We start from the raw sequence: 18087 nt of genomic DNA, 5'->3' as shown, positions 1-18087 counted from the left end.
CAACGCGTTTCAAAAAAAAAGTTGGGACAGGAGAAGTGTAGGGCCAGTAAACAGGTAAATTGGAAAAATAAAATGCAAAAATAGCTGGTTATGAATAAATATCAACATATGAGCAGCTGCATTTACACATCAGACTCAACGTTCAGTCATTCAGTGTTCATCAAGTGCCGCTAGCGACGTCAAGGTCACAGATTTAATACTCAATGAATGTGTGAATTAATAAAGTGTATTCTCTTAATGCAATAAAAACAGGCGTTTTAAATACAAATATGTAAATCCCAGCAATATTTGTGGAATTTACTTTAACAAGGTGACTCAGAATATTTAGATGAATTTTTTTCACAAATAAACTTCAATAGACTTTAAAAATTCCTTTAACTCCTACTTTGGATTAAACAGTAAATACTTCAAATCATAAACAGCTCTCTTCCCACACACTGAAGCAGCTGAATATCCAGAGGTGACCGTTCTTGCTAATGGAGTAAGAGTGGCATTCATTGGAGATTTGAACTAGTCGGATGATGCCAGATCCAGTTCAGCTCTTCATGAACAGCAATCCTCACCCTGTTGCAACATATTTTATCTGAAGTCATTCAAACACGGTGCATTTTCTCAAAAGTGTTCTAAATCATAAAGTAAAAATTGACCCTTTTTTCTTCCCTAATACATATTTCTGTTTTTTTTTGTAGATACTTTTTTCCTTTTGATATCAGTGTTTTTTTTTTTTTTTTTTGCTAATGTTTACAAATAGCTATTTTGACACCATTAAACCTAGGTAACCTGGTAATGCAATCATTTAATAAAAGATGCAGGATTAATAAAGGATATAAATTTTGTGTTAATGTCATCTTTTTAAAGTAAAACAATTATTATAGAAAAAATATGTTGCTGAATGGTTATGTATTTAAAAAATATATATAAGGGGTCACTAACTTTATCAATTCTTTCACTTTTTTTTATAATTTTACCGAAAAGTACCGTAAAGATTCCCATCGTGTAACAGCAAAAATACAGAAATCAACTCTTAATAATATACAAGTAGCTTAAGAGTAATTAATCATCATTGTTGGACACTTATTTTATATAGTCCGATTTATGTTAATAATAAAATAATGAAATTAGTAATCATATTTTTTTCGCCATGAATTGTCAGAATTGTTGGGTATTTTTAGTAAATAAAGAGGACACACCAAAGGACAATAAAAATTTATTTTATAGTGGTTGCAAAAAAAGTTAAACGTAAAATTTTGTGACAAAAAATGTAACAGTTACAGGTCATGGGCTTCACATGGAATTTCAGTCACATGATCTTGATATGGGGTCCTTTAACTAATTTTAGTTTTCTGTGAAATTTACAATTTAAAATTAGCATATACAGTAGCATAATTCACATCAGAGGACATCATTTTTAGTTGCCCCTTTTAGTCAAAATGTATAAAGTTCCTATGTTTTTTTTTTTTTTTTTTTGAGAAATATGGATGAAAAAAATCAGTCAATTAATCAATTAATTAATTAAACAAGCAAACAAACAATCATCATCTTTATTTGGCTCCCTAAGAAGAATTTTTCTTGGCCAATCGAAAGTTCAGAGTGTACATTTAGTAACAAAAAAGCTATTCTTAATAAATAAACAAAGACACTATACATTGAAAAAATAAATAAATAAAAAAGCCACTTGTAAAGTTAGGCCTGAGGTATTTATTAATGATTTTATGTTTATATATATATATATATATATATATATATATATATATATATATATATATATATATATATAAGGGCTATAATTCATTAAACTACGCTTGAGACAGTCACACTGTCAGAAAATTTTGAGATTTGTTTCAAAAATGTGGAAAAAAATAAATAAATAAAGATTAAATGTAAAAACCCAACAGAATTTAAAACGAGTGGTCTATGAATGACAAAGAAATGTTTAATTATTTACTGAAGTTTAAAGGTTCCATGAAAGTAAAAAGTTCCAAAGAGTGACAAAATGTAGCATTTAGAAAACTTGTAGTTTGCCGACCGAATGCACCAACATTTTTATGCACATCATCTCACACTACAGTTTCTTATCACATCATAACCAATCAAATGCGCTCAAGTATCTGACAAACCCCGCCCCAATTCAAGACGCTTTTCATTTGCTTTTCATTTGATGCTTTTGAGCTCAACCACTCTCACTTGCAGAGCTGTAATAAAACAAAACACTATTGGCTGTTTTTTTTTTTTTTTTAAAAGGGAGGAGCTACACAATGCCCCACCCTCTCTCAGTGTTTCAGTTGAGGTTACATCAAACATTAAATAAATATGCACATTTCAAAACACTTCACCAGTCCTTTAAATGATGGCAATTAGGGTTCCCAAACGTCTTGAAAGTACTTGAGTTTCAGACATATCTATTCAAGGCCTGGAAGATACAAAAACAAAAATAGGTCCTTTGAAAGTGCTTGAATTAAAATGAAATGCTTGAAATGAAATAAGTTTATGGTGTCATTTCAACTGTGCTACTGTCAAAAAATCTACGAAAAGGTTTGAAATTCTTAATTTAAAAATGTTAAATTGAAAACTTGTGCAGCAATTATGAAAAATAATGCACATTTGACCATATTTGAATATTACTAGTATTAAATTCAACACATTTTATTAAAGCTCTTTGAACAAGACTGCTTAAAAACTCAATTTTAGAGTGCACTCACACTAGGCTATCCAAACCGTGCTCGGGCGCATTTTCTGGTTCGTTTGATAGTTGGCTGGTTCTGGCCGGTTGGAAAAGGTGTGCCAGAGCACAGTTCTGTTGGGCTTTTGCGCAGTACGCTTGTATAGTGAGTGCAAAGCTCGCCTGAGCCTGACACCAAAGCCCAAATATTTTGCAGAACCTATTCACCACTTTTGACGCTGAAAAATTTTCATAAAGTCATCTAGCTACACGTAATAGAAGGTTTGTTGAAGGTGTAGCTGACTTTATGATAATTTACGAGCGTCAAAAGTGGTGGATCTGTTCTGCAAAATATTTTGACCGGGTGTCACTGCATCCCAAACAACTTAATACAATACAAAACAACATAACTAAAGTAATCTTCATTGTACTGAGCGAGAGCGCTTTTCTTCTGTTAAACTGAACAGTCACATCATCGATGATGTAAGCGTTGGAAGGCAAAATGCAGTGTGAGTGCGGGCTGTCGGGGTAGAGGGGAGGGGGTACAATCGCGTTTCGGCACGGTTCAAGGCAACTGTACCTTGTGGTAGTACACCCTTAGATTAATTCTACATTTTTTGAAACTGACACATTTAAAACATCATCATTATTTGCATATTCTTAATGTAAATATTAAATGTAAGTGAAATGTTAAATGCAGTAAGGACTTTCATAGCATTATATACTGTATTCTGGTGGTGCTTGATTTAAAATGAATGGTGCTTTAAAAAGTCCTTGAAAGTCCTTGAATCTGCTGTTCATGAAAGAGTGGGAACCCTGATTATATTCATTTTTGTCATGTGTGAAAATGCAACCTCACATCAACAACCCACATGCTATTCCATTTCAAAGATACTCACTGGTTTCGCAATAAAACTGATCTAGCTAGGTGTCAGTGTATCAACCATCAACATAAAGCAGCTGCGTTCTGATTATAAGGTTTATATAAGCCTAGACTGATAATACACTGCATAACTTAAAGGTTTATATAAGCTCAGACTGAAATATACTGCATCACTTGACATTTACATCTCCTTTATCCCTGATATTTTTTTTTCCACCAGCTTCATCTTCTGTGTTTTCGTCATCTCGTCTCTAATTAATTGTCCCATTATTGTCACTTTCCTATCTCACAAAGTCTATCAAGGGGGAGGTGTGAAGGAAATTAATTTTCATGGTGACTTTGATGTAACACGTACATTATGACTTCATTTGAATGCCAACACATATTCCCGAGAGAATGAAGAAAACCTTTGGGTTTTTATCATCTTGGCACAGATTTGCCAATTTGTGCTGCTACTTTGCCAGATGCATTATTTCACCTGTTTTATCCAGATAATGAAAGCCCAGTGTTTGGATTGAATGTATAATATTTATGTTTATTCATTTAGCAGCTCTTTTTTTGGTATGTGTGATCAGTATGTGATTCATACATGTGACCTTTAAATTATTAAAGGGACGGTTCATTTAAAAATTACAATCTGCTGTTTTTAACTCACACTCACGCTGCTCAAGATGTAGATTACTTTTTTTTTTTACTAAAACATTAAAGAAGTTTATTTGAGAGTGAAAATGTTGACCATAAAGATCAGTTTCTTGCATAGACTGGTGAGGTTACTATTTATATAACCCTGATATATTGTCAGAGGCCAAGAATATTAATTGTTTTGTCTGCATATATTATTTTAATGCTTAAAAAGAGATGGAAGCAGTTCATTTTATGAATCATTAATAACAGTTTCAGCTGAAAATTTAAGAAAAACTGTAATTACCTCATTTCCTCTGAGCAGTACCGTACAGTACAGTATGTTTGTGTACATGTTGGTCTGATTAGACTTGGATTTTCACTATCTTTACTTGGTTTTGCGTGGTGTACACTTAATTGAGCATATTATACACATAGAAATCACCTATATACTGTACAGTGGTCCCTAGTTATTCACAGGGAGTTTTAGAGTTTTTTTACGCTCTAAAAATAACCCACACCAAGCGAAATCTGCAAAGTAGTCCGCTTTATTTTTTACAATTATTATAGATGTTTTAAAGCTGTAAAACCCCACATTACACACTTTCTTCTCTTGTTTAATCACCCTCAAAAGTCAAACCTTCACACATAAATAAGTTCAGTGTTATGGAATGAAAGGGCTATAAATCTACCTTTAAGAAATCGCACAGCACTACACAACATAACACACTACACAACATAACACTTACAAACGTCATCATATGTCATCGCAAGCTCATATGAGATTGACGATAGCATCATCAAAATTTATTTTTGAAATTTATCTCCATTTAATCACAGAAGACAACAATATCATGTTATTGTTATAACAATATAACAATATGTGGCAATAACTGTAGTGCATTAACACCGTGGCCATATTCTTCTGTTTAAACACAAGAAAACAGCATTAACGTTAAACCAGACACTGTTAAAAGGTAATTCCTAACCATTAGACTTTTCTGACAGGGGATTCGAGTGTCTTCGCATTTTATATATGTAGCGGGGTGTTTAAAAGCATGACCGTAAAACATGAATGCCTTATAAATATATTAAAACACATGATTGTTGTAAAAAACCTTTCAAATACCAAAAAGTCTGACTTGCGTGTGCAGCCATGTTGCCATTGTAGCTGCAGTATTCTGATAAATTTTCTTACCACTTGGTTTCTAGTGTGGTCTTGGAAAATCTCTGTTTCAAGAGCTCTCTAGCCCCACGCCTTCAAGCTAAAGAGAATTGGGACACCCCTACCCCTTCACGTAAATGTGCATAATGAGGGGTATAATTGGGGCCTAAATGGCCTGGGTGTATGTAAATGAAAAGTAAATGTAATCTCTCAGAGTGATCTTTTCTCTGTTTAAGCAGTGCTTTAAAAAACTATCTAGCAATTCTACAAATGCTTTATCAAACGAGTTGTTTGATGTTTCAAAGGCTTGTGAATGAGAACTGAGGTTATCAAGCTTCAAAACAACACAAATATGGTTGAGGAAACGAGTGAAGTTTCATGTTAGGTGACTAGTTCCTTTAAATATACTGCAGAAAAAAAAAATATCTGCAGGAAAAACTCTCAGCAGCTTTCCTGCGTTCTTCTAGCCTGCTTGTCTTTTTCATTCATTTCGCCGTTTTTCAAATTCTTTGCATCGTTTCTTCTCCCAGCATGCTCTGCACCAGAGGGGTTCCTCGTTGCCGTCTTTAGCGGCCCACTAGCAGCAGACAAGAGCGTGGCACTCTAATGATAGACTCCAGACTCTATTTATACCTAAACTAGGCTTGAGATTTACTAATTTTCCCACAAGAGCTTCGGGGGAAATGCATACTGAGAGGAATCTGTCTGCCAAACGGCTCTCTCCGTCAGTCACTGTGCCTCATTTACGCTGTCATGTTGTTCTGCTCCTTTTAGCATCGCTGCAGTCTTTGATTTAACAGTGTAAATGTACTGATTTAGCACAAGCGTTTAGATCTGTTTGAGGTCAGCGTCTCCTCTTCCTTTCCTCCAAGGGCCATTTTCAGGTGCGATTCGCACTTCCTGCAGGGGCGAAGTCTCACGTGTACTTTGTCGACGCTAACACAACATGTGTGCCGATATGCAACATGTTTCTCTTCAGACTACGGCCAATGAAATCATGTTAGGAAGTCACAAGGCTGTGTTAAGTGAAGCCCGATGGGTGGTTTGACGGTGCACGGGTGGTCCTGGGGGGGCGGTTTGAGACGTGCGAGTGAGTTTAGATAAATTCAGCTGTCAGTGCAGAGTAATAAATCGCACACACCCAGAGCACGTACACGCGAACGCACACCTCTATTACCCTCTAATGTGGACCCGGCAGATGTGATTGATTCCATTACTAGAGCAGGTTAATTGACCTAAATTCTGTATCAGATTGATTGATTAAGTTTGATTGATTTTAATTATTGTGTTTACCGTTTCATCGGTGGCGGAAATTGGTTTGGAAAATTGAAAGTGGTGTATTGGTGGTGCTTAGGTGTTTTAATGAGCCCGGAGAAGATGAAACACAACACTTACCATGCAAATTGCATGTATTTCCTCCCTTTGCGTCAAATAAAGAGCACGGTGGATCTATATTGCATGTTTAACAAATAGTCGTCACTGTGGTCCGCCTGTAACTAGAGCTGTAGAGGATGTGTGTGCCGTTTCACACATCAAGAGCTTTACACATTAGAACCCAGCAGGCCCCACTATGACGATAGTGGCAGGTGGTCACAAGCCCAATTATAAAATGAAATAAACCCGTTTATGAAGGCTGTGCAAGTGTGATACCTACAGAGGCTTTCATTATCATTTAGAGGATATTAAAAAATCTTTCCACTCGCAGTGCCGTTATAAAGCAGCCTTTGGCAGAGCTCAGAGCAAGGACGATTATGGACCGGGCCAATGCGACCAGGGGCATTGACTGCCAGGGGGGCCTCGATTGCTCTGTCATGGCCAGACATTCGCAAATACGATGTAAAAGTGATATAGAGAAAGAAACGGTGCTTGAATATGTGCACTACAAAGACATCACATGCATGTTGAAAACTATAGCAGTTATAATTGTAGTTATGGTACATTGTGTTCTGTTTTGTATGTATTGTGCCAGATTTACTAAACAATGCAAATCAGTGTGAGACTGTGATCCCATAAGAACGCCAGTGGGAGTGGGAAGTTCTGTGGATGATCTACTGACAATGTGCAAATTAAAGAACAGATGCGGCAGCCCATTTTCCATAATGACCATTGCAATCTAGCAAGAGCGGTGCAAATTAAAATATAATGCAGCTTGGCAATCAATATGTTCAGATAACATTGCTTTCTGACACTTCTCCTGCATACGTTCTGTTCCTATGCTCTGCCTATTAACAGCTTAACATAACTACAGTGGGAAAAATAAGTATTGAACATGTCACAGTTTATCTCAGAAAACATTTCTTTTTTTTTTCTCCATAAATTTTTTTCTTTTATTTTGAATCGTGTGAACACAGAAAAAACATCCAATAGACCATCAGCATATAGCAGTGTGCATAGAAATACATGTATTAGCCAAGATACAGATTGTTAAATAATAATATTAATAATAATGCCTACAACCATAGTGACAATAAAAAAGAAAAACTGAAGCATAAATGACAAAGGCATACTAAAACAAAAAAAATAATAAATAAATAAACAAATATTATATATATATATATAAATATATATATATATATATATATATATATATATATATATATATATATATATATATATATATATATATATATATACACACACACACACACACATACATACATACACATAGAACAAAATTCCAAACCAAAAAAAAGCAGTTAACCAAATCTGTATTTAAGGTTAAGTAAGGGTAAAATTAAACCAGTTAAAAATAAATTAATAAAAAAAGAAATAAAGAAAAAAAAGAAAAGTAATAGACAAGTAGATTAAGATATTCAAAAGAAGTCTATGACAATGAGAAGTTATTAGTAGCCCAAACAGGGAACCCTAAACAATTACAATGAAGAAAAAATAATAATAATAAAGAAGAGGGGAAAAAATAAGCAAAACAATAATAATTAAATAAATATAATAATTTATGTGGCCTTGAACCAAACGTCTTTGCTTTTTAATGTCTCCTTGATTCAAATTAGTAAACCTTTAAGTTTTTCCAAAGTTTCTACCCAAAGTCTGATGGTGTCCTCTCTTGCACCATGGATGCGAGCAGTGGACATTTCCAGATAGATACACAATATCAGTAAAAGTTAGAATCCAATGATGATGATTAAGAGAATGTGACGGTTTCCATCTTGTCACAACTATTGTCTTGGCTGCTGTCAAGCCAGCTAAAAACCCATTGTAAAACAGTTATGCAGTGCAAAATATTTGTTTTAGTGGTGTTAAATAATAACTCAAATACCAGTCAGTCGACAAGTAAATCATGATTCATTTAAATGCTCTTTCTCTGTCTATTTAATTATATTTTTACCTTATACAGTTTGAGTGGAAATCAAGGCTTCGTCAGCATTCTTTCAATGCATGGAGAAAAGCAATTACACATTTTAAGATAAAGAGGCTCTCCTTGGTTTTCAATTAATGTGCATACTCGCAAAATCACACAGTCTTGATTTTTTCTGTAACGTGTCCTGTAGTGAGCCATTATAAAGTTGGTTTTTGTAGTTGGAGCTACACCAATCTACTCCAGTTTTTATTGACCTACTCAGGTGATCTCAGGATGTTTCTGGTGGGGATCCAAAGACAATTACTGCATTCTTATGATAACCTAAATCAGTGTTTCTCAACCACTTTCTTTGAGGACCACCAACACTGCATGTTTTGGATGTCTCCTTGGTCTTTTATACCCATTACATGTCTTTCAGTCTCTGTGAATGAGCTGTAGATCTGAATCAGGAGTGTTTGGTTAAAGAGACACAGAAAATGTGCAGAGTTGGTGGTCCTCCAGGAACAAGGTTGAGGATCACTGAACCAAAAAAAAAAAGTGGGAAAGCACATAGTAAATATCTTTATTTCTCTTTTTTGTGAATGTGATGATTTAGTTGACATAACCTGACAATAACACTCTTTTTTTATGAGTTTGATTTCCAGTCAATGCATGAAAAGATTAAATGTGTACTTTTTTATCAACGTAAAGGCTTTAGCCAAAATATTTTTGTGGATATAATATAACAAACAAAAGAAAAACTGATAAAATCTAGGATGTAAACGAGCAGGTAGCTGTGTTTATGCTGTATATTAAAGGCTGTGGTTTTGTTGTGTAGCTGAAGGCATGCTGAATAATGAATAGCGGGATGCTGTAACTTTTGTTATTATTAATGTACTCCTTTCTGTAAAGTTAAAGCTCTGTCACGGTTATTACAGCTATAACTGCAAGCGTTTATTATTGGTATTGCTGCTCCAGCTTGAGACATAAATTCCTAATATACTCTTAGAATAACTCCAGCTGTGTTTTTAACCACGAAGCATAATTCTAGCATCACTAATAACTCACAGTCATTCGTTTGAATTAGTTATAGATTATGTCTTGGAGGCAGATTCACGCTCATTTACAAATCTCTGTTTTCGCTACACTTCACATTCGCAATCTGTCATATTGTTCTTGAGGGAAATGTGCATCCAATGCGAATGTCACTTGCTTTTGTAGTTATTCAAAAGCAGTCAGAGTTGGTATTGGCGTTGTTTGGTTTAAACGTTGTGGGTTGTGTAATTGTGGTATAGCATGCAATGATTTAAATGTGTGGAAATGTGAACAATGCATGCTGGATTTATTATTTATTGCTCTATGTTAATTATGTAGGAGTGACTCTCAAAATTTGATGCGTGGATGGATTCATTGATAAACAGATGGACAGATTGTTAGATTGATAGACATATAGATTGATGAGAGATAGATTGATATAAAGGGCGAGCCAGTGGCTCAGTAGGAAGTGCTGTCACCTCACAGCAAGAAGGTCGTTGGTTCGAACCTCGGCTCAGTTGCCGTGTCTGTGTGGAGTTTGCATGTTCTCCCTGCCTTCGCATGGGTTTCCTCCGGGTGCTCCGGTTTCCCCCACAGTCCAAAGACATGCGGTACAGGTGAATTGGGTAGGCTAAATTGTCTGTAGTGTATGAGTGTGTGTGTGTGTGTGTGAATGTGTGTGTGGATGTTTCCCGGAGATGGGTTGCAGCTGGAAGGGCATCAGCTGCGTAAAAACTTGCTGGATAAGTTGGCGGTTTTTTCCGCTATGGCGACCCCAGATTAATAAAGGAACTAAGCCGACGAGAAAATGAATGAATGAATTGATATAAAGGTATTGATGGATGAACAGATAATTAGCCAGATAGCTTTAGAAATGAATATACTGATAAATAGAAAGTTAGATGGACAGATGGGTAATGGATGGATAGACCGCTAGATTGATGAAAAAGACGTTGGATACGTGGATGAAAAATGGAAATGTAGATGGGTGGGTTGATCTTTATGGGTTGTAGGATGCAGATTTATGGCAAGATTGTTGAATGATAAGATGGATGGATGGATGCATGGATGGAGGGACGGACGGACGGATGGACAGACGGACAGCAGATTAGATTGATTGATAGACAAATTAATAGATTGTATATACAGATATGTGGGTGAAAAAAGACACTGTAAGTGGATAAATTGAAAGAGGGATGGTAGATGAGTGAATTGATGGGGACAGAAGGATGCAGATTAATGGCAAAATGATTGGATGGATAGATGGTTGGATGGATAAACAGACAGATGGATGTATACTTATGAATAAGTGGATGGAAAGATGGTTATATTGGTGAATGGGTGGATTGATGGATACATTTGTATTTAATAGATGGATGGATGGATGGATTAATAAATAGATGGACAGTTTGTTATATTGATAGACAGATAGTAATTGCTAGATTGATTGGTATGATTATCTGTATTGATATAGATAAACAAATAGATAGACAGATGGTTAGCTGCATAGACATGAAGAGAGATTGGCAAATAAATAGACTGATTGATAGAGGGATAGATGGACAAATGTTTGATGTATGGATACCGATAGATGGATGAAAAATGTAAAGGTAGATGGGTTTGGTGGCTTGATCTTTATGAGTTGTAGGAAGCAGGTTAATGGCAAGATTGCTGAATAGATGGAAGGATAAACGTGTAGATTAATAGATATTAATGGTAGATGGATGAATATATGAACGGTAAGATGGATGGATGGATGGATGAATGGACAGCTGGTTAGACTGATGGATAATCTAGTGAATAGATACAGATGGCCAGAAAATACATAAGTGGATAGATTGAAAGAGGGATGGGTAGATGAATGTGTTGATATGGATAGAAGGATGCAGAATGATGTCAAAATTGTCGAATGGACAGATGTATGTATGGATAAATAGATAAATGGATAGATATTTTTGGATAAGTGGATGGAAAGATGTATTCATTTGTATTTGTATTTAATAAATGGATGGATTGATGAATTTATAAACAGATGGACATATTGTTATATTGATAGACAGATAGATGAATGGTAGATTGATGGGTATGGTTATTTGTATTGATATGGAAAAACAGATAGATGGATAGATGGTTAGACATAGAGAGCTTGGCAAATTAATAGACTGATTGATAGAGGGATAGATGAACAAATGGGTGATGTGTGGATAGATGGACGCATGAAAAAGAAAGATAAGTGGATGAAAAATGTAAAGGTAGATGGGTTTGGTGGGTTAATCTTTATGAGTTCTAGGAAACAGATGTATGGTGATAGATGGATGGATAACAGATAGATGGATATATATATTAATGGTAGATGGAAGAATACACGAATAGTACGATGGATGGATGGATGGATGGATGGATGGATGGATGGATGGATGGACAGCTGGTTAGACTAATAAATAGTCAAGTGAATAGATAATGATAAGTGGTCAAAAACTCATGGATAAATGGAAAGAGGGATGATAGATAGATAGACAGACAGACAGACAGACAGACAGACAGACAGACAGACAGACAGACAGACAGACAGCTGATTAAATACATGGATGGACATATAATTAGACAAAAAAGATTGTATTGACAAGTGAGGGCATGGGTTGGTGGATGGACAGTAGATGGAGACATATGGAGGAATGAAATGATGGGCAGATTAGATTTTCTGCTTGTTTTTGATTTTTTTTCCCATCTTTTTAGTCTTTATTTACTGCCTCTCTTATGTTTTGAGAGAATCTGGAGTGATTACTGCACACGTCAGGGTTTTGTTTACTCCCTCAAGTCAAGTCAAGCAGACGTGAGCTCCGGGAGGCCAGTCAAAGGCAGCCGTTCAGTCTGGCATATTGGTTTTGTTTTGCTTTGTGGTTTGTGAGTGTTTGTGTCTCTGTCTTTGTTAATATACTCTTCCCTCTGCGTTCAGTCTGTTCTGTATTTAGAGAGCTTGTGACCATGTAGTCTGTATTACTCTTGGTAACGGTGTCATGTTGAGCTGGGTCGCACCATATGGTCATGTGTAAAAAAAAAAAAAAAAAAAAAAAAAAATAGAACAAAAATGACACAACCTCTGGGTAAGACTTGATGGACCAAAAGGGAGTTTCAGTTCTTTGCAAAACCCTTTGTGTATTTGTAAATCACTACTGAGGAGTAAAAATGATTCATTTTAGCCAATATGTTCAATTAAATGCTTTAAAAGAATCAATTAGCTGATTCATTTTAAGAAATTGTTCAACCTTAAATGAACAATAATTTAAAAAATCTTTTAAAACACAAAACTATTAAGCAGGTGGCACATTTATTTTCAACATTGAAAATATTGAGAAAGGTTTCTGAATATCAAATTAGCATAACAATAATTTCAGAAAGAATGTGACGTGATGCTGATATTCAGATGTCCTATAACTGGCGGTTAACTGCAGTTCTTAAAGGGATAGTTCACCCAAAAATGAAAATTACCGCAATATTTGTTCTCCCTCATGTGGTTTTAAACCTTTGAGTTTTTATTTCTTCTCCTCAACACACAAACAATACATATTTTAAAGAAAGCTTATTGATGGAACCCATCGACTTCCATAGTGGGGTAGTCAATATGTACCAGATACTAGCATTTTTCAAAATATCTCCTCTTGGGTTCCACTGAAGAAAGAAACCCAAATAGGTTTGGAACAAGTAGAAGGGAGAGTAAATTATGGTAGACAACATTTTTGTGGAAATTATCCCTTTAAACGTATGTTTACAAAATAACAAATCTTTTTTAAATTATAATAATATTTTCCAATACTAATCTTAGTCTAATGTTTCATGCTTTTGTGCATTTTGTGTGGCCATGTTTAGCAGTTTTACAATACAAGGATACACGGTTTTCTAAAGTAAAGTTGCTGAACTTTCAAAGTAGCTTTTGCAACACTTCTTGTAAGTGTGTTGTTGTCTTTTAATGTCTTGTCAGATCTTGCTCGGAGTCTTCTTCATCCTGGTGGCCCTTTTGTTCTTCGTGACCTTGTTTATTTCCAAGTAAGTTCCATCAACCTGCACAAAATGTCACTCCAAAAGCAGACTCTCCTCCATCTAAATTGTTTTTCTTACACTCTCCTACACACTCAAATAGGTTTTGGTGGTTTATGAGTACTCTCTATAGGTATAGTGTATTTTATAATCTTAAAACCGCTAACTATGTGACCCTATTTACCCTACCTCTAATTTTGTATGTGAAATAACCCTGTTAAGTAGACATTGGCATGTATAAGATTTGGAGAGTATGATAATCTTGGTTAAAAATGTCACGGTTTCATGGTGTCATGGTATTGTGATGCTCTTTTTAAATGTCTGGGTAATAAACAACAATATTTTTTCCCCATCAAACACAATATCTTTTATTTTAGCAAACTTATTATATTATTTATTAAGTATTAGTAATATTTTGAAACAGTAAACATGTCATGCTAAATAATTAAAATTATTTATTGTCTTCTGCTAACTTTATTCATTTTAAAAACACTGATTCCTTTCTAACTTAAATTTTACAAACCTTTTAACTGGTTATTGTTTATATATATACAGTTGAAGTCATAATTATTAGCCCTGCTTTATTTATTTATTTATTTTTATATTTCCTAAATGATGTTTAACAGAGCAAGGAAATTTTTACAGTATTTCTGATAATATTATTTCTTCTAGAGAAAGTCTTATTTGTTTTTTTTTTGGCAAGAATAAAAGCAGTTTTTAATTTTTTAAAAACCATTTTAGGGACAAAATTATGAGGCCCTTTAAGCTTTTTTTTTTTTTCGATAGTCTACAGAACAAAACATCGTTATACAATAACTTGCCTAATTACCCTAACCTGCCTAGTTAACCTTATTAACCTAGTTAAGCCTTTAAATGTCACTTTAAAGCTGTATAAAAGTGTCTTGCAAAATATCTAGTAAAATATTATGTGCTGTCATCATGGCAAAGATAAAATAAATCAGTTATTAGAGATGAGTTATTTAATCTATTATGTTTAGAAATGTGTTGAAAAAAATCTTCTTTCAGTTACACAGAAATTGGGGAAAAAATTAAACAATGGGGCGAATAATTCAAGGGGGCTAATAATTCTGATTTCAACTGTATATCTACAGTTAAGTATGATTTTTAACACTTTTGAATTACAAGGACAAAAGGCATGTCCTTATAAACCACCTAAATAATGCAATTCCGAGGTCATACCCATGTCTTTATAAACATTTTGTCCTCATAAACCACCAAAACCAGTACACACACACACACACACAAATATCCATGAATGCTTTTTTTGAAAATTACAAAAAACATGTCGTCCCCACAGTGGCACACAATGGTTCTATTTTACACACACACACTTATTCATCAACACCTGCAATGCTCCAAAATGAGCTCACACTTCCAACAATTTGCCATCATTCCACAGCAGACCATGGAGAAACTGTAGTTAATGATGTTTTGAGTTCAGTCTCTTCTGCGATAATGTTGTTAAGCGTGTTTGTCTTGTTGCAGTCTGGATAAAGCTTTACATTCAGCTGGTATCAGCACTGGATTTATCATCTTTGGGACCAACTTAACCAACCCTCTTAATGAGCTGCTGCTGGCACTGCAACCGGTGAGTGGCATTTACTTATTCTTCGCTCTCAGAATCGCTTCACGTTTGTGGCCTTGAGTACTAGTGACAGTTGTATGTGTGCAACCCGAGTTGTGTAATGACTCGGGAGGAGAAGATGCCAGAAATGGAAAGCATTGTTTGCTTTGTTTGTTTGTTTTGTTTTTTTCATACTACGGAACTTAGTAGCAGAATGACACTGGTTTTTGCCAGCTGCGGATGTGTCTCAAGAGATACTAGGAAAACGATGTGCTTACCGTAGGCAGTTTCCTCCGAGACGAGCAGCAGTAGGAAATGCATTATTTTTTTAATTGGCAAGTGCAAGCTGTCAGTCACAAGTTTAGACACACCCACTCATTCATTAGTATAAAGTTATACTTCTATTAACAGCATTAACTATTGCTTTTAATTAAAATAACATGACTAAGAATATGACTACTTGATTTTTGAGTTGCAGTAAAGACATTCAAATAGGGCTGGGCGATATGGCAAAAATGCAATCTCAATAACTATTTTCCATATTGAATGATATCGCTGTATATTTCGATATAAGTTGTTAATGCTGCCACATTTAAAAGAGTACCCCATCAATGACTGCCGTGAAACTAGACCAGAGGGTTCATTAAATGACATAGCATATTTTCGACCAATACATTTTTGATGGCTTCATTCATTGTACTTCATTTATGGTGTCCAGAGATGATTTTTAATCTGTATTAAGCAGCATTATTTGCTTGTGGGCCCTTGTTAGCTGGTTTTCATGTTTGTTTTAACTTTTATAAAATAATTATCTTAGTTATAAACTATAATACTAATAATCATTTTTGAAAATACAGTAAAAACGAATTGAAAAGGTTTTTTTTTTTATCAAATTGTACAGTTAAAAATAGTTTTTGTTTGATTTTTAGGAAGCTTTACCACAGCTTTAATTAGAGTAAAACTGTAATATTATAACTATTGTAATATTAACAATACTATTATATATAATTGAACATAAATCTTTTTTTACTGTGCTTTTCAGACTGCAAAAAAAATAAATAAAAATGCTTTTCTTACTGATGTTTTGTCTTTGTTTTAGTCCAGATCTAAAACTTCTATAATTAAGAAGCATTTTCTAGACAAGTGGGAGTTTTTCCCCTAAATAAAATTTCTTATGCCATTTCCATTCCAGATTTTTTTTTATCTAATTTTAAGGAAAAACTCACTTAATTTTGGCATATTATTTCTTAAAACCAGACAATATGTAATGTATTGTGAATATAAAAGGTCTGCCAAATCTTAAAGTTCATGTATGTGTGGATGACAAATTAAGTTACTCTATCCTTAAAAGAAAGAGTAAATTATTAACCCACTGAAACGAGTCATCAAAAATATAATTATTTACAATGTACTTAATAATGTACACAGATCAATGATTATGTAATGATTAATCTAAATTAAATCCAATTGGCCACTGCATTGAGCAGTTATTATTGGTTATTATTATGATCATACATCAGCAGTGAATGATTCAGTGCAAGAGCAACTTTAAATTTTTATTTATTTTTTTCTTATGAGACCCGTTAAAATTAAGGCCATACACCCAAGTTATATATACAGTATATATTTATTATTATTATCATTATCATTATTATTGGTTCCACTGTATATCAAGTGGCCTTAATAGCTACACTGTAAAACCAGTCAGCTTTATCAAATGAAATGAATGTATTTAACTTAAAATTTACTGAAAGTTAATCCTACTCCTTTGAAAAGAGTTTTAAGCTCAGTTGAAGTTAATGAGTAAATTAAATACCTCATTACTTCAGCTTAAATTGAGTAAGTTCACAGTACTCTTATAGATTAGCTTTTTAACTCGAGTGGTTTGTAGCAATCAGTTTTCTCAAACGTTTGAGTTGCCTTAGGTTATTGGGTTTTACAGTACTCAGTTGGTTTAAGTTCTCGATATTTATTGGGTTTTACTGGGCTCAAATTGCTTCGTTTACTATAATGGATTAAGTTCACAGTACTCATTAGGATTAGTTTTTGAATTTAAATGGTTTGTTGCAATCTGTTTCCTGAAATGGTTCAAGTTTGGGGTTTTTACAGTGTATGTACTTGCATATAAATTAAAAATTTAGTACAATGCATTTATTATGTACATACATACATGTTTTTATATTTTACTAATATTTAAACAATGGTCTGCTTGTAATCACATCTGTAAATAACTTCTGTTATTACGTTCAGAATTATGTTGTTGACTCATCCATTACCTTAACCCAACCTTTAACCTACCCATACCCCTAGAACTGTCCCAAACTTTACTCGTAGCCCACGTCAAGAGGATCAGAAGTGAGGTACAATACTATAAACACACTAAGTATATTGTACTAATTTTCTGATGTAAATACAGGGCACTTAAAGTGGGACCTTATTATTATCGTTTAATTTTTTTTTTGTTATTTCATTAAAGAAATATTGTCAGAGACACAAATATTTTCTTTTCAATATTGATATATTTTTCTTTTTGGATAGTTAGGGTAGAGGTTGGGCCAATAGAATAGCTTGTTTTGTTTTATTTATTTCTGTTGTTTGGATGCCGCCCGTGTTCATCTCTCCAACTCTTCCATCTACCCGTTTAAACATTTTGTGTCCCGCTTGTTGTCTGAGATTTTTAAAAATCTTCTTGTAAATATTTATTGTTCTTTATATATGCATATTTTGCACTTATTATCACAGTCTTTTGTAAATATGAAACACTTTATTGCATTTAGTTAGTCATGGTATTTTGTCCCTCACTCAT

The 18087-nt window shown here is 34.2% G+C and overlaps 1 protein-coding gene across 1 annotated transcript in view; it reads left to right on the top strand.

The window, feature by feature from the left end:
• Positions 1-18087, top strand: part of lmbrd1 (LMBR1 domain containing 1) — a 172495-nt gene that overhangs the window by 107352 nt on the left and 47056 nt on the right. Inside the window, 2 exon segments of the mRNA NM_001008612.1 lie at positions 13641-13705; positions 15203-15305. Coding sequence (NP_001008612.1) covers positions 13641-13705; positions 15203-15305 — 168 coding nt within the window.

This window comes from Danio rerio, chromosome 13 (genome assembly GCF_052040795.2).
Source record: "Danio rerio strain M-AB ecotype USA chromosome 13, GRCz13ab, whole genome shotgun sequence".
NCBI classification, from domain to species: domain Eukaryota; kingdom Metazoa; phylum Chordata; class Actinopteri; order Cypriniformes; family Danionidae; genus Danio; species Danio rerio.
The sequence above is the reverse complement of the archived record's forward strand: the minus strand, read 5'-3'. Positions and strand labels throughout refer to the sequence as shown.